The 22,232-nt window shown below is 39.0% G+C and overlaps 1 protein-coding gene across 1 annotated transcript in view; it reads right to left on the bottom strand.

Annotated features, from left to right (window-relative positions):
• gstcd (glutathione S-transferase, C-terminal domain containing) overlaps positions 1 to 22,232 on the bottom strand; it is a 51,434-nt gene that overhangs the window by 28,101 nt on the left and 1,101 nt on the right. The window contains exons 3-5 of the mRNA XM_026171209.2: positions 20,712 to 21,161; positions 19,100 to 19,372; positions 14,791 to 14,884 (exon numbers count right to left, since the gene is read on the bottom strand). Coding sequence (XP_026026994.2) covers positions 14,791 to 14,884; positions 19,100 to 19,372; positions 20,712 to 21,161 — 817 coding nt within the window. The remainder of the gene's footprint in view (positions 1 to 14,790; positions 14,885 to 19,099; positions 19,373 to 20,711; positions 21,162 to 22,232) is intronic.

Here is a 22,232-nt window from a genome sequence, read left to right as displayed (position 1 = left end):
AACACTTCATACCACCAGTCATGTGTCTAGACTTTGCTTTGCTACAGTTACTTCCACATCATAACTTTTTTAATTACACATATTGTTCTTTTTATGCCATAACTGGGATGAAAACTGACCTAAGTCTGCTTTATAAATGAGCTGCCTGTAAAATTAAGTGGGCTGCATATGGGGTTAGGTGATCTGTTCTTCTCCCATGAGTAACCCGCACCACTGCAGCCGGTATCATCCATTTGTTATAGTGGTGCTATCCACCCTCCATAACCAATGCTGTGTGTTAAATAATGTTAGAACATTTTCCTGGTGTTTGAGTTTTTGTATCCTCACAGTTTTACTAACTTGCTCAATCAGCTTTTGTATATATAAAATAGCTTATCTTCACCATGTTCAGCCCACACACAACGCGATCTCTTGCTGACAATCACCCATGCCAAATTAAACAAAAATGAGTGGAGATAAACTAGTATCTCTACCAATTATTATTCCAATTTAAAATCAAAGCTTCAGATAAAAAAAAAAAAAGCTCTCTTCTGTTTTCTTTAACTTCTAAAAAGGGAAAGGTGCATCAGGGACGCAGAACTGAAACTACAGTGAGGCAGACTAAATTGACAGAATTACATTTATCCAATAGTAAAATATTGATTTCATAAAAACAGGAAAACACGAAAAGTTTGCCTTTATTGGCAATAAGAAACTAAACTATCCTGTAGTGATTTGTAGGTAATTTCAGCCTTCTGACATTGCTCGTTGGGCTTGACATCACTTCCATTCACATCAAAGAAAGTGTGTTTTGAATATTGATATTTTGAAAGTATACATAGTGCTTATTCTCAAAGATTTCTGGATGGTTAAAGAGAGACAAAAGCAACACCACGACAAGCTTAGCTACTGTATCATTTCAACACTTATGGAGATAGCATTGAATATCTTAGCCATCATTATAACAATGTGACATTTTAATAATGGCACGTCAAAGAAGACAGATCAATAACTCTCCTTTCGGCTCCCATTGATTGCATAGTCTAAATGTTGGCTTGCAGTCGGTCTCCTGGGCACCGTTCGCTGCCCTGTTTAAAGTGGATGTGGCAGGGGAAAAACTCCTACATTCTTTTGCTTTAAAACTCGGATCGTTCGTAATCGATCCATCCTGTAATAGCCACAAGCACATTGTTGCAGAAGATTCAATGACCACAGAGCTGTAATCTGAACCAGCACATTCACAGCTCAGAGAAACAAATAACCTGAGGCCATCCAAAGGCTGACACGCTGGTAAACTATCTTCACAAGGAACACACCGTTTGTGTACTTGAAATGTGTTTTTTATATATATTTTTACCACAGCAAATCAATCTGTCCCATTTCATGAGGTACTGGAACCTAAAGAAGGTCACATGTTATGAGTTTTTCAAGGAAAGAAAGCACTACAATAAACTTCTGTAGATTAAAGAATTTTGAGAGCTGTGTAAATGAGAATAGAACAATGTAATTAAGGGAAGATGATTCAAATGCTTTTATTTAATTGAAAACTTTAGTAAACAGAATGGTTAAAAAACGATTTTGGGAATTTTGACTTTGAAAGTAGGAATCTTTTGTTTAAAAAATAGCTTATTATCAGTAACAGCATCTAACACTATACATCGTTACAATATTGAAAACAACATAGAAACACATTTAAATGAAATGTAATAAAATGATTGTGTTCTTCAAAACTGCACTTTCAAGACGTGAGGAAAATAGATTAAATAAAAAACACTTTTTTAACATTTCTTCAGGCTACAAAGAGCTACAAGTATGTTAAGTCTAGAAAATGCTTAATTCCACCTGTTCTTTCTGTTACGGCTCCTCAAAGTCTTCCTCCACAGTTGTACATTTAAACTAAGTAGTTTGTTTTTATTCAGCGCACACTCTCAGCACTCTACACTCTGCCAGAGCTGTCAAAGTCAGGGAGTATATGGCATAAAGCTGGCATCGTTGGGGGGCTGTGTCAATGTCTTTTGGCCTGCAACCTTTGTAAAATCTTCCAGCCAGAATGGCTTTTAGCCCTAGTTTTGCAGTGCTAACTCAAGTATAAATAAAGGCTAGTTGGACACCAGCCAACTGGTGTCCCTTTTGCTCTCTGTGTCCTTACAGAAATATTGGGTTGTCAAAGGCAGGGCCCCTCTGAATAGAGAAATAGAGAAATGTAACCTTATTATTGTCACTGCAGAAACAAACACACTCCTTTAGCTTTCTTTGGCTCTCCAGCTCACATTTTAATTAAGTGATAGAAAGCAGACACTTTGTCTCAATATTTATCTGCGTCCTCGTTATATCCACAAATGTGTTGGCGCTACACAGACATTCCTATTTAGGAATGTGGGACAAGAATCAAGGGATTACAGACTGGCCACAAACACCACACGTGCCCTTTGGATAATTAGAGGAGGATTTACGAGTCATTATTCTGTCTTACGGAGCTGTCTGCATACTAAAGGCACAAATCGTGCGAACACTGATGTTAAACTCAGTCTCAAACCTCTTCTCACAAATTCCAAACCAAAAATAGCCTGATACACATTAGTGTAGATAAAAGAATCTACAGTTATCAAAATATCAAGGTAGGTCGCTCCTGCAGCCTAGGTGATATGTTTATTGTAAAAAGATCTGCAGACACAGAAACAGACAAAACACGTGCATAAAAGACAATTCTCGCCTTTATCAGTGTAATCCTACACCATGAGGGTCTAAAATACACAAGGGAAAACACAACTAACAACAAGGTGTTGAACAAAAGCAACTGAGACATGCATGCCAAAGTCTATCCACAACCTTGCTTTGAGCCAAATTAGATGTGGGCAATGGGGGAGGTCCCTCCTATATAAAGAGCACATTTTATGGTACTCACTAAAACCAAATATGACACATCATCTATTATAGTTCAATCGATACAGAACTGAATAAAAAGGTTTGAGCTTTTCTTTGAGCCCGTGCTTACAAAGACAGAAATTCCAGTGAGGTGACACATAATGATGGGAACAGCAAAATACTTTAATTTTGCTGTCAGGAGTTTGTGAAAATAAAGTTGAAAACATGTCCTTTGTGTCAAAGCAATGCTTATGACCTGAAATTATAGAGGCTCTGAACAGAAACAAAAGCGAAAAGCGAAAAGGGAGAAACATGGAAAAAGAAAAACAGACAGAAGGAGAGAGCGTGCATACTGCAAAATATGCCAGCTCACATAGTAAATCAACAAGACAGATGCATGCCATATTTAAGAATGAAGTATCAAGCTGCAGATTTCAGCTCTCCATTGCTAATTTAAGTTACTCAATTAGTTCAAGACTGCTATGGAAAATATTAGTAATCAATTAATTATGTGACATTCATTCATTTTTGGAGGCTCTGCTTTCCACACATAACCCAAAATAAAGGTAACCAGATTAGCATCTCCTCGTTTCCACTTGTAATTATAAATTAACACAGTGGAATGCAACATTTTATAATAATATGTGAAATGTTTGTAGTGGACGTACATGTTGAGTCAAAGGAAACCATCAAAACATCCTCATAAGGTGGTAAAGTATTTAAGCATTGCTCATTTTGTTATGTTCAGTGTTTTAATGTGGAATCAATTCTTTCTCACCCCTTACTAATCAATACACAAAACTTAATCAAGGCAAATCAAATAAAGACTGTAAGGAGTGTTTAGCTAATTTGTTAAAAATAAGAAAGACTGAAAACATCCCATGCCATGAAGAAGAAAAGAACATTTTTACTGAACTGAACGTGCACATGAACATGTTGACCTCCATTATTCTTCAAGAGAAAAACCTCTCCTAGATCTGTGCCACCTGCCAAGCTGACTAATTTGGGACGAAAGACTTTGGTCACGCAGGTAACCATATGGTCGATTGGCCAAACAGAAGCCATTTCTCCCAAAAAAAGATCATGACAGTCCACTGGGAGATTGCCAAAAAATAGCTTCCAGACTACGAGAAACTAAATCTTTTTCTCAGAGCAATGCTACAGTTTAAAATAAATGGCTGTCACATCATGCTGTGGGAATGTTTTTCTTTGACAGTGTCTGGGACAAGGACAAAAGGAAAAATGGATGCAGGAAAATATCGAGCAATCCTTTGACAAAACCTTTTCTAAAGTACAAAGGATCTCAAAAGTCACAAAGGAAACCGTTGCTTCAGGAAACCTCTGGACCTAAATCCAGATTAGTATCTCTGGAGCGACCTGAACGTGGCTGTGGACCAACACCAATGGTAAAAACTTCCAAACTGATATGTAACAGTTTTGACTTTGTCTTTTTGTACACTGGACGAGCTTATCACCTTATCTACATCTTGTCTGTCTTACTCTAGCTACATATAGACCGGTTGGGCACAGGGTTTGCCCAACCGGTCTATATGAGTTTTATGGATTTAGACCAGGGCTGCCCAATCCCAGTCCTCGAGAGCTACTATCCTGCAGCTTTTAGATGCATCCCTACTCCAACACAGCTGAATCAAATGGTTTGATTACCTCTTCAGCATGCCATCATGTTTGGCAAAGGCCTGATAACAAGCCATTCATTTGATTCGGGTGTGTGGGAACAAGGATGCATCTAAAAGCTGCAGGACGGTAGCTCTCGAGGACCGGGATTGGGCACCCCTGATTTAGAGAATTCATATGACTGTATAACTTCATGCTGTCCTGTGAGGAGTTCTTCAAGATTATTATGGATTATTGTTACAGACTATTCTGGTTTTTGGCTTTATTGGCTTTTTTTTTCTTGGTTATGTCTTAACCAGCTTGAACATGGTCGGTCTTGCAATCAACAGCTAGAATAAAAATTAGCACCTCCAAATCTACAGTGATGGTGGTCATCTTGGAAAGGATGAATTGTCCAATAGGGCTGGAGATAAGGTGCGGTCTCAGAGGAGTTCCAGTAGCTTGGGGTCTTGTTTGCAAGTGGGGGAAGAGTAGAGGGGGAGACTGACAGGAATGTCCAACCATAGGGGTAAAAAAAATAAAATAAAATAGATGGACTGTTAAAATTTGAAAGAAAAAAAAAGGGGGGGGGGGATTTCTAGTCAAACCATTTCCAAACTGTTAACAAAAATGATTAAAAAAAAATATCCACATAAGAGTGGATGAACAAGACTGCAGTCTCTAGAAAAGAATATTAAGAATAAAAGAATATAATTACTTAACAAATAAATTGAATATATGGCTTCTGATTATTTTGTATGATAACAAATATGACTTCTGAATATTGGAGAAAAACAACTACTAAAGTAAAAAGTCCAAATATTTTAGACTTCATAAAAATTATTTAATCATTTAATTACACTATAATGTCTACAATGGAAAAATATAGTGGTAACTAAAGGAAAAGATATTTTTTCCCCCACATACAATAGTCTAAACTATGCTCCACAGGAATGGCCTGCAGAGACGAGATTGCGCAGGCTGAACAGACTAATCACTAATTAATTACGAGTGCAGTGAAACTGCGTTAGAAACATGTAATCCAAAACTCATTGAAAACTAGCTGAAGGTAAGGCAAATTGTCTTCCTCCTCAATACCCACACTGCAATCCCTCACCAGAGATTATTGAACAAAACAAAACTGGGGAGACAAATGAATATTCATGATATGACATTTGCAAGGAGCTCATCGTGGAGGCAGTCAGTGGCTCTGCATTTAAATGGGCACAATTCAAACATCACTGCAAATAGTGAAACTCTGTAGTAAGCCTCCAGGGAGTCTAGATGTGTTTGAACCTGAATTGTAGAAATAAAGTGCCAATTATCCCTCTAATTACGAATAAAAAAGCTAGCTGCCTGTTGTGCTGGCTCCCATGTTTACGGCATATCTTTAAATCTGCAATTTAAAGGCTCTAATGAGTTCAATTAATTGAGAATGAGAGGAGTGATTTGGGAGTCACAGCCTGCTGTTTGGAGTTGTAAGCCCACGGGGATGCATGTTAACCAAATGTAGGGATACAGTTCAAATATATCCTCACTTAAAATAATAAGATCATTTAAAAACACATGCATACTGTATATTTATATTTGTATCAAAATATTCTCTACAAAGAAACTACAATCTCTCATTTTAACGACATAGGGGTCATATGATTGTTGGGTTTTTCTCTGTATGTATCATTGTCGGGTCTACCTTACAGTATAAAGTGCCTTGAGGTGACAGTTGTTGTGATTTGGCGCTTTATAAATAAAATTGAATTGAATTGAATTGAATCGAATTCCAGGTCTGAGGCAACACTAGTGAGAAACGGTTTTAAACTTGCCCTCTAACACCAGCAGTGGTGACTCCTGTGGTTTGAAAAAGAAAAAGAGTCTGAGAGAAGTCTATGGAAAAGTGACCATACTACTCATATAGTTACTTGATCTTAAAAACAAAAATATGTTCATTTCCTATAACATTTAGTAACATCTCGTATAATCCCGCTTCTTGTCCTAGAAGAGCTGGGATAGGCTTCTGCCTCCCTGCAACCTTAACCCTTGGTAAGTCTAAAAAAAAAGTACCCCTTATGAGGTCCTAGAGGCAAAAATCGACCACGCCATAAAAAGTGCTATAAAAAGATTATACATTAATATTTTTCCATTTCAAATTAGCCAATATTTTAGACCTACTTCTCCTTGAAATATATATATGAAGTTTTAATTATATTTTCGTTGTTTTAACCCTTTAAATCCCAGGTTTATTACAGGAGCGCCGTTTTTTTAGCCCCAAAAAACAAAAAAGTAAATATTTTCAAAAAACCCCCATTTGAAGTAATATTCGTTTGTTATTATAATTAGGCCTTTAGATGGACTAAAGATCGGCACCAAAATTAATTTCGATCCACTTACAATTTTTTTTTCCGGAGCCGGAAATGTTCTCCAGGCGGCCAATGCTCCTTCTCTAGGCCGACAGAGGTGCATCTTCCCGGCTAAGTCGCGACGAAGAACCGGGGCATTTTTTCGTGGGACGCATTTCTCCAGCACACACGTCCGGTACCACGTGACAACAAATACGTCATTTCCGGTTGAGTAAAAAAAAAATTTGCACCCTCTCAACGACCTGGGGACAGAAAATGGTCCCGCCCGATCAGCGGGCGAAGCCGGTGCTGCAAGCCTCAAATGAGTCTTCTTTTCCCGCAGGTCTGTTAAGGCAGCCCGCTGTTTTCCAGCAGTCGTCAAATGTGAAGCAAGGGCGCCACCCGGTGGCCAAATAAAAAAAATTACAACTCTAAGGCCTCTTCTCCAAAACGGAAATGAAACTTAAGCCATCCCCGAGATGCTTACGGTATAAATCCTGCAGTGAAAAATAGCGTTTATAATGGGTTTCAATGGGGCGATTTATGGCTCTAGCGCCTCATGTGGATGGCGGTTTTTAGCTTAGCCACCTTAAGCTAATCGAATAAACGGAGACGGCAATTCTAAAGAAAAAAAAAAGGGTTGGAAGGTTTGGCTATATTCTATTCAACACAGTGAAAATGGCCTAATATTAAAAAACGCTGTGGATGAAAAATGGCTGTAGGTCCTACTGAGGGTTAATAACTTTGAGATTCTTAGATTAAACACTTTGGACTCAGGAGGAATATTTGATTTATTACAAGCATTTGGAGAGTTGAAGTTCTGAATGGTGTCAAGATCAGTAAGTTACATTTAGTGCTGGGAAACTGGATGGAGATTTTAATTAGCCTGATATCCAGGGTTAGTTGAAAGAGAAATCTGTATACATGGCAAGTGTCTGAAGGATACATCAACTCAGTAAAATTCCAAATAGATTACCCTTGACATTTGTCTGTCAAAAGCCTAAGGATGCTAAGCACCTTTTGACAACTATCTGACAGCCAGGCAGAAAAAAACACATTTAGCCCCATTCCTTAACTTTCCCTCGTTACTATTACTGAACTCAGACCAAACACTAATGGTTTCCAGAAAAAACAAACTAAACACGGGCAGAGAGTCAACAATGTGATCTTCAGAATAAGCTGATATGTTAATGCACAAATCAACGGTTAAATACATTTGTGTCTGAACCTGATGTAAATCTCTCAGCAGAGCATCATTCAGCCCGATGGCTGGACAGCAAAATAAGTGACTAAAAGTGGAAGTTTGAGTTTGAGCTTTGAACAAGTTTTTTCAACTGTTCCTTTTCCAGGATGGAATGATTTTGAAAACAAAAAAGTATTTTCTCTAATGTTAAGAGGAAGTTCTGCTTGTAGCGTCAAAATTATGCATAAAGGCTCAAACACATATGCATGCATCCCCACTAATTTACTAGCCATCAACAAGCTTCTGGCCAAATTCTGGCCAATTTTAACCACTCATCTTGGCCAGAATTAGTAACCTGGTTTGCATGGACCCAGCACATATTGACAATGATAATTATTTTAAATAACTTACACTGAATATAAGAAGATTCACTTTTCTATAACCTAAAGGAAGAAAAACTGAACTTTCACAGAGATGCAAGATTTCATTTGGAAGATGAAATCATTGTCATACAGTATTTATTTTATTTTTTTTATAGTTTATGATAATCCAAAAGAGTGAAGTTCTACTTTAAGAATTAGTATTATGCCCTCAGGGTATCCAGCCAATATCTGTTGTTTTTTTTAATGAGAAAAAGTCAAGTTCATGAATCTAGACTTCAATCAAATACAGCTAATTATCTTCTAGTAAGTTCATTAATAGTAAAATGACATGCCTGAGGGAAAACGACACCCATGAAAGGCAGCCAAACTGATTTAACAGTGGAACAAATCTGGTATGTGCACATATTACAACCTTAATCCAAGTCACTGGAAAAGCAGAGCAGGAAACAAAAAGAAATTAATCCACCCACATAATAAAATAAATGACACTTGTAATTTGGACATTCCATCTCACATCTTACAGGCAAGTCTTCCAGCTCACAAACACATATGTTAAACATCTGAATTTTACCTGGAAGCTAAACATGACAGATGTTTAAAAGCTCAGTGTGGAGAAAACAAGCAAAGCACTGAAAATTGTGCAAGGGTCACAACTTCTGATGAAGCTAATATTTCCAGTGGGATTTAAATTAAAAAGAAGAGGGTGATGCAGGAAGATGTCAGTTATGGGAATAGGAAGTTCCAGCTCAGCTGCAAACACCATTTCAAATCGTTTAATGTGTTTAATGTTGCCTCGGAATATTGTGAAACTACTTAACACTGCGTGGATATTATAATACTGAAAAGCCATTACAGATCGACCCTGACAACACCGCATCAGCAGCCCCGCGGGCTGGGAAGTATCACAAGTTCACCACATTAACAAAACTGTTTTTTCCCCCAGTATATCTAAACTAATGGGCAGATTTAGAAGCAAATCAAAACTTTTACATCAAAAAATGAATCAAGTGGCGTATTCGTGACAGAGGCCATTGGTAATCATGAACCTACAGAGAATTAATACAAAGCCTGCAGCTTTCCTTCGAGCTTTAATGACTACTTAGCATTTTTAGCTCACCGATTTGGTTTAACAACCTCAGGTTTACTGTTTTGCTTCAGTCTCTGTGCTCTTTCTGATGCAGCAGCAAAGAGCAACTAGTCAACAATGAGCAACTAGGTGATAACGGAGTATTTATATTAAAAAAAACAATTTTAGATTAAAACCTGGGGTAAAATAAGAGAACCCAGCAGGAAAAAGTGCTACTGTACCACAATGACTGGATTTTTCTTCTTACTTTTTAAAATGTATTTTAGCTATTGCATACACAGCCCTTCAATGGAGAAAGGTCATGAGGCACGTTGTGAGGTTATTGTGTTCTAGTGCAGCACTCAGTTGTTCAAAATATCTGAAACAGCACCTTTAAGTACACACAAGCCAAGTTATTAATGTACAAAACAAAATATTCTACATGATCTGCATCCAGTTAAATTACCCACATAACCAAGTTCCTAATTCCAGTAAAAGCAAATCTCTTCCTCATTTTTTCTATTAATCTATGCGTACTTTTCAAGAAATATACACAGTCAGCTGCGGAGTTTGGGGAATCTCAATCACATCTCTCTTGCAGTAGAAGCAGGGAGCCGGAGACAAATGGAGCCAGCTTTCATTCAAGCAGTTCAACTTCTGCCATGCTGTTGTAACCTACGACAAAAAACAAAGGAACTCGTCTCATCTGCGTGTACCAAAACAACCCCGAAGGATCTAATAGCGCCATGTCTCAAGCATGACAACTTTGCAGTTCTTCACCAGCTCTCCCCTTTAATGGCTCGTTGTCTTGTTCACCCCCTCGTTCCTGCCTTGTTTTCTACTGATAACCCTTGTCTCCCCTCATGCTGTCTCACCCCTATCTCAATCTCCCACTGTCACCCACTCCATCATTCTACCATGCTTTATTTGCACCTCCTCTCCTCCATCTATTAAGTGAAGTGCTGGAGACAAGCCACTGGCTGTTCTAACACAATGGCCCCTCTATTCACATTGCTGTTTATCTGTTTGCAGACAAACCCTGACTAAACGTAGTGAATCAGCGCCTCCATACAAGCAGGACAACTTTGTTGTTCTACATATTATGCACACCTGGGAGCCTGTGTGTACAATTTTTTAATCAATGAATGCAAATAGGTCCGTATATAAAGCAAAACAGTTTATGGAGATGTGCTAGCATGATTATTATTTGACAATTGTTTATTTTTTAGCAGTCAGACGCTTGGAGGTTTTTCCATGTATACTGTAAGACCTAAATTGTACCCGACCTTGGAAATGGATAAAAATAGAAAAAATGGATGAAGGCAAACTCTCATTTATTAATTTCAAATCCATTGCTCTAGAGTACAGAGCAGAAATAACCCCATTTCAAAATTTCATGTTTCAAAGGCTTGTGGGTGTTATATATTAGTTTTGCACACATGGAAATATTTATGCACACGTAAGGGGAAAACACTGAAATTTTCCCTGTAGTACTGTACGTGTGTACATGTGTGGAGCCATTTGTGCGCACAAAAGGAATAGATAGATGGGGAGGCTCATGCGCTGGAGTTCTGTACAAATTGTGTGCCTTTCGTCTCTGCTCCTCTTTAATTACACAGTACAGAATCACAGGGGCTACCTGCATGCAAGCATAATTCTGCAGGAGCAGACATCAAGAGCACCGTTTATCATGCAGAGTGCTGACAAAAGTGGAACAGCTGAAATTTAGTATCTCTACATGATTTTCACTCTTGGTATAGACACCCCGCCTACATCACATAGAGTACTTCAGTTCAGGTATCAGTGGAGTTTTAGGGAAGAGCATTCTAGATGTCACTGAGGTTTAGGCTAGAAATTGATGCTAAAGTTTCACTGTGGAACCACATTAATGAGCTAAAAATCAGTGAGACCCAATATAACCAGTACAGTGCAGTCAAAAGTAAAAGGATAATGACATGAGCTCAGTTTTATTTGGCTCTAATTCAGCACAACAGACCAACAATGAAACATTGACTATGCAGTTAAAGTGCTTCGATAATCTTCTAATGACGTTTCGTGTGGGTTCAAAAAGGTTTCCTGCTTTTTGTGCCTGCACCTCTGAGTATTGGGACTGTTCCTGCTGCTCTATTCGTTTTGTTGTTTTTTTGCTTTCCCACGCTGCCAAACTCTCCTCACTCTCAGCTTTGTCATTACTCCTCTGATGCAATCATCTTTTTGGCCGTCTTCACCGAGTCAATTGGTCTCATATCCCCTCTTTAAAACTCAACGCTAATTATGTCAGTTTGCCTTCCAAGTCCATCTTTCCTCTTCTGCATCTCCACCTAATCCAGGATGTTCTGAAAACATTGTCCAAAGTTACAATCAGCCATCTGCTAACTCTGCTCCACCCCCAGACATTTTGGCAACTTTGAGACTTCGTTCTGTTTTTTACTTTACTGGAGTCAAACTGCCAAAAATGAGTTCAGTGTGGAACTTCTTTTTATACAATCCCCCAATTTTAGGACAATGGAGCTGAACAAACATACAGACAAGATATCCAAGTTTCCAGGATGACTTTAGTGATGGTGAGATCCCTATAATGTTTTTTTGGTTAATCTGTGCCATGAAAAGAAATTTTGTAAAGATTTATTTAACATACAATGAACTCTTCTAATTTAGGAGATGCCTTGACTTTCCTATATCTCAACCTTGTTTTCTTTAAATAAATATCTCAACACATTTTGAATTATTTCTCATCAAAATTTCTTAACAAACATGAGAAAAACTGTATTTACATTTTTTGCCCATGTGAAGAACATGACAGACTATCTGTGCACTTCAGTCTTAAATCAGTCATCAAACTTGATACAAACACCCAAGTAAATGAAGTCCCATACAATGAGAGCGCCGAATACAAAAAGCTGACCCGCTAACAGAAGTCGGATATTTCCTAAGTCTGGTCTAACCTCCCCTCCCCACTACTCTTCCAACCTTATCTTGATACTATCAAACAGCAACAGATCAATGGACGACACTCGGGTCTACACCTAGATGAAAGCAAAGGTAGTGTGGTGTCTAAATGTGGTAACTAAGCATCAATCATGTAAATTGCATTAAGGAGGACAAACATCTTCTTGGATTCTAAAACAACAGATAGCCTGCATCAGGAACTCAGTGATCTTAAATCAGGTTTTTAGTAGCAAAGATCCATTGGTTTTAATGCTTGTTGTTTTAATGGCAAGAGCCTCAAACCAACTAAGCCAAGTAAGTAAGTGTCAATAAACAATAATTAGCATCATGACTTTACTTCAATTTTACAATATTTAAAGTACGTAATGAGGAGTTGAGAGACTTTTAAAGTTACATATTCATAATTAAGTATTTATTTCGCTGGCATAATGAGAGAAATAAATGAAAAAGAAAAAAAAAAAACATACTACAGTTATTGAAATCTGCTACTGCCCAGCTGCCAGAATTGTGAATATATGTACAGGTCCAGATTGGGTGCTTTTTTATTTTGCTCATTTTTAACCTTTATGTTTTTATAAATCCTACACTGCACATTTGTATACAGCTTCAAATGAAAACAATTTGAAAGTAAAGACCAAATATTAAAACACATTTTTTTAATTTTTTATCTCAAAATTATGACAGATAATAGAAATATGTCAATGTGCTAACAGGCCCTTATTTGGGCAACACATCAATTTAGATGTGTGTCATACTGACTGCCTGGAATATTCACACAAACAGAAAATAACAATGAGCAAATCAAAACACCGTTTGTTATCAAAGTTTCTGTTGAATCAGTAAAAGTAGGAATAAATACATCGGGAAAATACGCTTCAAAGTAGCGCAAGTTAAAAGATGGATCACAGAGCAAAGGCTTCAGCACGCAAAATAAACAAAATCACTCAACAGCTCGTTTATCTGTTTATTTAGCGTGTTTGCTCATTCCCTGCGGGGTTTTTGTTGTATTGTGTGGTAATATATCATTTTGTAAACCTGTTTGGTTTGGATATGGATAAAATCAATTTACTATTCAAGTTGCTTGGAGTGAAAAAAAAAAGCTTAATATCATGGTAATGAAGTGGAAATTTGACCTACACAAAACAAAAGCTGAAAAGAGGTAGAGATCTTAAATTAAGGTGTTTTTTTTCCTTTTCTCATTTTCTTTGTTGGAGGAAATAGGCACTGCATGAACTCCTGCTTGTAACAATTTCCCAAATAAGCAAAAATGAAAGGAAGAAAGAAACGAGTGCGCTACACAATATTAAAGAAAATTGAAATATTTAAACAATCACATGCATGAAGCATGTGCCTTCATCTACCTTCCCCAATTTCTTGTGTCAATAACACTGAAGCGGCAACGTGACCGTATGGCAGCAAGTGCCCTCACCTCACAGCAAGAAGGTCCCACCAAAGCCAGACTGTGGAGTTTACATGTTCTCCCTGTGTCTGTGGGGGTGGTCTCTCCGGGCTCCAGCTTTCTCCCACAGTCTATAAACATGCACGTCTATTCCAAAAATGGCCAAAGATGGGAATGTGAGTGTGAATGGTTGTCTATCTCTCTATGGATGGACGGATTCAAATGTATTGGATTGAGATGGATGGATGGAATAACACTTATATGTTGGGAGTGATGCATGTGCATCATTTAGCGTTGCTAACAACAAAGACATCTCACTAAAAAGAGAAACAATGCAGGTGAGGAAAAGAGGCAAAGAAACAGATTTTTCCCCTCTCTCTGTTGCTCCAATGCCACCTGGGGCAGCAATCAACAAACCTCCCCCATTGTCTATCACAAACTACTCTCACAGCAAGAAGTATCCACTAAGACAAGTGGGACACTGTACAAGTTGTCTTTGAACCTTTTTAGGTGTTTTTATTGTTTTTGACTCTTGTTCTACCACAGACCTATTTCACACTTTCACCCTACAACATCAGCAGGATAGCACATGTAGATTAAAAATCATTAGGGGACCCTCAAGGGGAACCGCATCCACCTGCAGATTAACATAAAATGTGTTAGCATTAGGTGCAGCTATAAATCACCAACAGCCACAGTAGTACCGAAAGGTATAATGCAAATATTTATTCATGTTCCTCGCTCCATATATAGTAACATTTGTGTTTTTTGAAGTCAACCCAGAAATAAGGTGGGAGAAAGAGGCTGTGGAGTGTTGCAGAGGCATACAGGCTTACAAAACATGAGGGAAGTAAAAATAGTGAAAGGAGGACAAAGAGAGATGAAGACATCAAATAAATACAAGAAAATAAAAATAAAACAAACCAAAGGGGCAATGATAAAAGTGCAAGGGCAGGAGGGCAAAAATAAAATGGAGCCAGCAAAGAGCACAGCCTCGAGGCAAGATTAGAGTTTACCTTCAGTAGGGTTGATCGCTCCTGGTAAGCTTTCCCATGGGAGGGTCCAGGAAGGGCAAGGATGAGGAGTGAAGACTGCCTCGATGCCATTTTCCTTAGGGAAGAACACACACATGAAAACACACACACACACAAATATACAAATACAAGTTACTATAGAAACCTACAGCCTTTGTTGTAATCGAGTGACTTATTTTGTACAAGCCCTCTGCTACCTTGCACACAATACAACTCTTATTAAATTTTCAAGACAGAACATTGCTTCACCAGTACAGAACATACTCCAGCACATCTAGTACAATTAACTACAATAGCAAGAGAACCAGGGAAACCATGGTAAACTTTTTTTTAGTTCTCTCCATGATGACAGCAGGGCTAACTATGTATTTAACTAGCTTTGCTAAAGTTTGTCTAGATAGATGCAATATTTGTTGCTAGAAGGCAGCGCTATTTAGAAGCTCCTGATGAGGCTGTGTTCTCAGTTCTCCTTTCCTGCCGTGTTTCTCACCACAGCGTCTGGGGTAGCAACAGCTCATTTGCTACAGACTCTGAAATTGACTGAAACCGCAGGTATACAGGCATGGTAGAATGAGCGATCTGAATGGTGTTTTAAAATGAAACGTGAAAGGCATATTCTCAATCATGCAATAGCCTCTATTGGTAAAGCCTTAATTTTTCAGCAAGACAATGATCCCGAACTCACTGTCAATGCAGTAAAAGCACATGTGGATACAAAAAAATGAAAAATGAAACTCTATCAATCATGGATTGGCTTCCTCAGAGCTGTGTTAGATCATTTTGACAGAAAAGAACAAAAGGCAGCCAAGATCCAAAGAAATTTGGGTCATATTAAATAAAAATTTTTATGCAACCAGGACAGCGTAGATGGAAACACTCATGCAGAGGTTTCACCGAATTCAGAAATCAGTGGACGACATCACAGTAGCTATGTCCATCTTTTGTACTGTCTGTATTTACATAGACGTTTGCACTTGTTTCAGTAAATCCCTGGAGCTGTTTCCCATATAAAGAGGAAAAAAGCTCATCTTACTATAATATGACACCCTTTTAATAGAAGGTCTAACATGGAACATTAAATATGTGCAACATAGGGCTGCACGATTTTGCATAAAATGAGAATCACGATTTTTTGGCTTAGAATTGAGATCACGATTCTCTCACGATTTTCTTTTCCAGTATAAATATTTATTTCGCTTATTAACTGCACATCAACTTCGTAACAGTTGAGACTGAACATAAAAACACTAAATAAACATAAAAACAACAAATGTCTCACATTTTGTCGTTGCCGCAAAATATTGTACTGCTTGAAATTCCGTCTCCACCGTTGCTCGACGCTGCGTGTATAGAGCAGGTAGTGCAACAATAGAAAAATAGTTGCGGGAGGGCACTGTGTAGCATTTCTCTAGGGTGTTGATCATTTTCCTAAATCCCTCGTTTTGCACAGTGTTGATGGGAGCCATATCTTTGGTCATGTGATAAGTGATAGCCTCTGTAATTTCTTTGTGCCTGCGGGAGTTCGACGTGTATAGGGAAGCGCTGTATAAGGTTCCTGTTATTAATGTTTGGGTGGTTGACCGGGACGGATTTTCTCCTGTCACTTTCTCGTCATCCCTGACGTGCTCTCCGTTGTTTTTTCCCTGCTAATTTTAGCATCACACGGCACAGCTTCTGTATCACGTGGTATAAGGCTCCGCCCTTGTCATTTGTTGAGCAGGAAGAGTGAGCGCTTGTTTTCATGCAGATTACGTCCCGGATCAAAATGCGGTACAATCGTCGTCGTCTTTTTCTTTTTCTTTTCTTTTAAATCGTTGTCACTTGGAAATGAGATCGCACATAAGTATGAATCGAGATCGCGATTTTCTAACGATCAATCGTGCAGCCCTAGTGCAACACTATGGTCACCGTCTGTTACATTTAAATGTGTTTCATGAATAAAGACTTGACTATCATGTACAATGACATCAGAAAAATACATACACTGTGAGGTGCATCACTATGATGCAATAAAAGCACTGCAATTAAGACTATATTACTAAAAACCCTTAGTTCTGTTGACACTAACTGATCTGTGTGTTATACACTGGGGTTGAACAATGTCTCGCTGCCATATTAAAATATTCTAATATTTTGTTTTATTCATCTTTATATAAACACATACTACTATATAATACAAACCAATCAAAGTCTACAACACTGCAAACCTCAAGCTCAAAAAGTCTGTGCCAAAACCAATTATATTCACTCTCCACAGTAACACAAACTTGTAGTGCAAATGCTGATAAGGTCATTTTTGGTCACTGGGTAAATATGTTTGAGGTACCTCAAAGTACACTAAGGAAACATGCACCTTAAAGCTTTAATAATTTTGAATATGAAAAGGTGATTCTGTTTAAAGCTCTATTTCTTCTATTAAATCATATTCTTAAGTTTGATAGTTCACCTGCAACAAGGATGTCTGGTCAAACTTTAAACCCAAATGACAAATAATAGGTAATAATACAAGACTGCGTTATTATCCTGCCATAATGCTCGTTGATTTCAGTGAGGAGTTTTTCATGGGAACACACACAGACTGTCTTCAATCGCTGTTTCTGGAACAACAGCTCCCCTATGAACCCAATTCATCAGACATAAAATCAAAGACTTAACTTCCTTCCTGCAAACCCAGTAATTCTCCTTTTAAAAAAAACTCTATTTTTGATATCCAAGTTGTGTTAGCTTTTGTTAGGCAGTGATAATACCGGGTCTTAATTTCTGGTGTCGGGATGCCTGCTTGTTTACCATAGATACAGATCACAGGCTGGGGCTCCACAGATCACTGCATGGGGAGCTTGAACAGTATGCATGAGTGTGTGTTAACTGGAGTGATAAAGGGGCAGAGTTTATGAGCCATTTGTAATGTGAATGGTGTTGCGAGATGAGCCCACTGCCTCTGGTTAGCCGCCGTGAAGGATCGACTGTCACCATGTGAGACGGCAGACTGTGTGTTTATACCTTGGTGGGACACACACAGAGGACATATATGCGCACACAGACGCAAACAGACAGGCACATTACCCAGCGCAACAGCTGCACTGCAGACATGATGATGGCGACATGTAGCCATCCTTGTAATCCCTCTAGGCAGAGAATGGTGGCCATTGTGTGTTTGTCTGTGTGTGTTCACGCATTCCTCTAGGTTTTAATGTCGGATTTTAACCTGCCAGCAAAACTGTCATTTACACACATGTGGGCCTGACTAAATTTCATCCGGCAACACAGCACATCTAAAAGACACATCCCATCCTGACCACCCAGCTCACTCACCCTCATCAGAATTTTCCAAACCTCTTGTTTTTTTTTCTCCTCGCCTCGCTCACATTGTTATAGAAATGTAGCCAGCAGGAAATCACAGAAATATCTTTCCTAAGAGAGCAGAGCAAAAAAAGCCAAGTAAACAGTCTGAGGGCTCAGTGGCGAGAGGTTAGTCAGGGTTGAGGAGACAGTCTCCTTTAAAACAGCTGGGCCTGCTTATCTCCTGCTGTTGCAGAGGTAATATATGGAGCAAAGAAATCTATAAACGTGTGCGAATGAGCAAGTCTCTCGACAATCCTTCCTAAGGGACCTGCATTGGGTCGTGTATCTTGCCTGTGCACATGTAGATTTTTAGCCATAACTATAAACTAAGTAAAGCTATAACATTTTTGTTTTGGACCAGATTCACTGTTTTTATTGCACCTGAAATGAAGATAAGCTGAATGTGCACTGTCTGCACTCCTGCAAGTGGTAACAGGATCCACTGAGAATACTGAAATGTGCATTTAAAAAAAGCACCCCAGGCAAATACAGTGTTTTTTCTCATAAACAGATTGTTAGTCTTAAAAAAAAAAGCTTCTTTTTTTGTAATGTCTACAAGAGCAAAATAATATGCATCGATAACAGCTTTGAATTCCTTTCTTTTTTTTTTAAGACCACTTAAAATGTTAATTTTATGAGTGAAAGCAATCACTGTTAAATATCTGGCAGAAAAACTAAATATCCAACAATTACAAAAGTCTGCCAGAAACCGAAACATTAACTCAGAGCTACACTCTTGAAGGTGCAATCAACAGAAAATGGAGGCATGAAATTACAGGGATAATACTTAACAACCACTCTGGAGGCTGCGAATCTGTGCTGTTAGGGGACAATGGGAGGCAGATCCCTTGATATTAGGTCAGGATGGAAGTGTTGGAACAAAACATGTTTGGTTAACATATAGCTGCAAAGCATGCTGGGGATTAAGTAAAGGAAAGTAATCATTTACTTTGAGTTTAGTCATTGTGGGCCTTGGGCCGCCGACAAAAGGAACCTCTGGGGCCATCTCCCGGCCTTCTTCCTCTTCCACCGGTAGACTGGTTGGGTTGTCCTCTGCTGAGAGAATTGGGAGTCCAGACGTGGGAGCCTGGGGTATGGACAGAAGTAGCCCACAAGCCTTGGCTGCCCGAAGCACCCCCGGTACCTCCTGGACACGGCCGTACCAGCGCAGTAGGTGGGGGAGATGATGTAGAGTGGCGGCAGCGCGTTCTTGGAGGGAACACTATTAAAGACCAAGAAAAGGATGAAAGGATGAAAGAGAAAGAGGAAAACAACAAGGAAATATTGATTAAGTGACTCGACTGACATGTTACTGCCAGCGGAGCGAGATGCCACGTTCCACCAGAATTCACACATCACGCTGGTGAACACTTGTGCGACAGACTGGCAAAAAAAAAAAAATCTAAACAGAGCTGGCAGGAGGAGAGGGTGAAGAAACAAACAGAGACATGATCTGAGACGAAGCATAAGGGCACAGAGTGTGTGTGTTTGTGTGTGTTTGGACACAGAGTGGTGCACGGAGGCAGAAGGGGCACTCCGCAGCACGACAAGAGGGTGGAGTGGAAAGGATTCACTGTGGCTGCATGTGTTGTGGACAGTGATGGCCGTTAAGAGGAGACACGCTAGGCTGAGTGTGAAACTGGAAACCACTGGGGCACAGCTGACTACTAAAAGCCTCATTGTGAGAACTTCAGTTCTTTCCCACAGTCGAGGAATAGCTGGAGACAGCTGAAAGGTGAAATGAGACCCACTCCACTGCCAGACAATGCAGCATTCCTGATCAATAACAGCATAAGCCTGAACTTTACAGCTCTCGGTTCGCCACTGCAGTTGCTACCAAATTCATCACAAACAATGAGGCGTAATGAATATTCAGTGAGCACTTGAGCTTCTAAATTCTTCAAAGATTTTCAAGTTAGGAGTTTGTTTTTTTAGGTCAACATAACAACCTGCCAACTCTGTCAGCTGTTCCCAAAGTAAAGTCAGTAAAATGTATTTCAACCTGCTGCATTTGAATAAAAACCCTCCCCGTACAGTGTTATCAGCCTTTGCCAGGTGGCTCCAGACCACCTTTGAGAGCAAAAACTGTGCCAAGTCTGATGCAGCGAGTCTTCTTAACCCAAGTTTCTGCCTGGCTGGATTTAAAAAAGGGAACTGGGTGTACTACCTGTTCACCCTGACCAGAGTGTCAAAACCACACATCATGCATAATTTGACAAGTCATCATAATAAAAGTATTAAAGAGCCAGCAAATTCATGTAACTGCACGCTCCGGTCTGCATGAAAGCATTCAGTCTGACATCAGCGCCACTTTTGTATCCACGGAGACAAAGCCTTTCCTATCAGCACTTGACTGTTTGTGTAACAGGTGTATTATTGAAAGAGCATTTGTAAAGAAAGTGTGTCAGTGAAATAAAAGCGACAGGCTTAAACTGACAAAAAAGGGCTAATAAAATTAATTGTGCTTTGATGTGTATGTGCCATTCTTAATTAGACAGTAACAATCAGAATGAGGTTGTTGACACCACTCAAAAATTCATTACATGTCAAAAAGCCCTTACCAGATACTGATAGATGCACGGGAGCAGCACCACATCAGTCAGAGTGAAGTACAGTCCCTCGGCAAACACATGCTCCAACGGAGGCAAATCTGCTGTCTTCACTTTCCTGATCTCAGAGTTCTCTCTGGTGGCTAAAGCTGGTACTGAATCCACAGACAGTTTGGCCAAAGCTGCTCTAAGCTCAAGTCCATCACAGGCCTGAGACGACTGTCCAAGCCCGGACTCGGAGTCCAGGTTCTCTTGGCTTTCAGCAGACTCTTCACGTCTCTGCTCCTGGAGTTTCCGCCTTCGTATTTTGTCATCGTTGTGGACTCTGACAGGCTCCGCGAGCCTTCGCTCAAGAGTGAGAATGGAGAGGGGCACCTGTTGATCATCATTTGCAGGATTCTGGAGATGTTCTTCAACAGCAGAGGGGATTTCAATTTCACACAATCTAGTCCACCGGCTCACCTAAGAGTGAGGAAAACATGGTGTTTGAGGTCTGTCCGTAAATGCACTCAAAATAAAAAGGCTGAAATACAAGTCCTTATCATAGCACTGTGCACAACTTGTGCAGTTGTCAGATATTTATTTGTAATTAAAAACACAAAAAACATAACTTTGCTACATATTTCCAAAACAAAAAAAGGAGAAAAAAAGTTTTGGTGTCAGAATTTGTTTTTTCCAGTTTTTGACTTTTTGGCAGTTCCTTTTGTCGTTGTTCCCTTTTGGATTGAAGAGTGAAAGGATCACAAGTGGAATATGTGTATATGTGAAATACATCTAGTTTACCACAGAGTGCTTTAAATTTCATTAGCCAACTGGGAACCACCATTTGCTCAAATCTATTATAAATAACCTTCTGGGACCCTGATGGGGAACAATAGACGGTCAAAGTTGTGAGGTATAAGAGCTTTCCTAGATCTGAAACCATGCAAACTTTAAAGCAAACTAAGAATTAGTTCATTATTTACTTATAATACTTTTTAAAAGTTGTTAATTGTGTGATTTCTAATGATGATCTCTAAGATTTTGCATTTATTTGGTTTACTTGATTTTGTAGATTTGCAGATGGTCTTTATTTTTTGTTAACCGTCACTTTTTGTAATGACTGAGTTTTGGGGTTTTGTTCGCATTAAGTTGGTTCGGTTTTCCTTTCATTCAAAGATTTAATGGTTCTTTTTGATTTCAGCAAATCATTACTTATGGAGAGAGCATTACACTGCTTCACAACAGCTTTCAGTTTGTTCCTGAAGTCACTAAATGGTCAAAGCACTTTAAAAAGCATGCCTCATTCAGTCATTCACACAAGGTCTTTTTTTCAATGCGTTCTCTACCAAAGTGCTTTCTATCTAACATTCACACACATTCATATTCCAATTACTGCCTCGGGAGAGTAACTTGGGGTTCAATTTCTTGCCTAAGGATACTTTGGTTTCAGCTAACTATAACTGATTTGTAACTGTGTGCTTACTTTTAGACATATTTAACCTCCTAAAACCCGAACTCTTCCACAACATGCATTTTTAATTTCTTTTTGAT

Source organism: Astatotilapia calliptera, chromosome 6 (assembly GCF_964374335.1).
Source record: "Astatotilapia calliptera chromosome 6, fAstCal68.1, whole genome shotgun sequence".
Lineage (NCBI taxonomy): Eukaryota > Metazoa > Chordata > Actinopteri > Cichliformes > Cichlidae > Astatotilapia > Astatotilapia calliptera.
The sequence above is the reverse complement of the archived record's forward strand: the minus strand, read 5'-3'. Positions and strand labels throughout refer to the sequence as shown.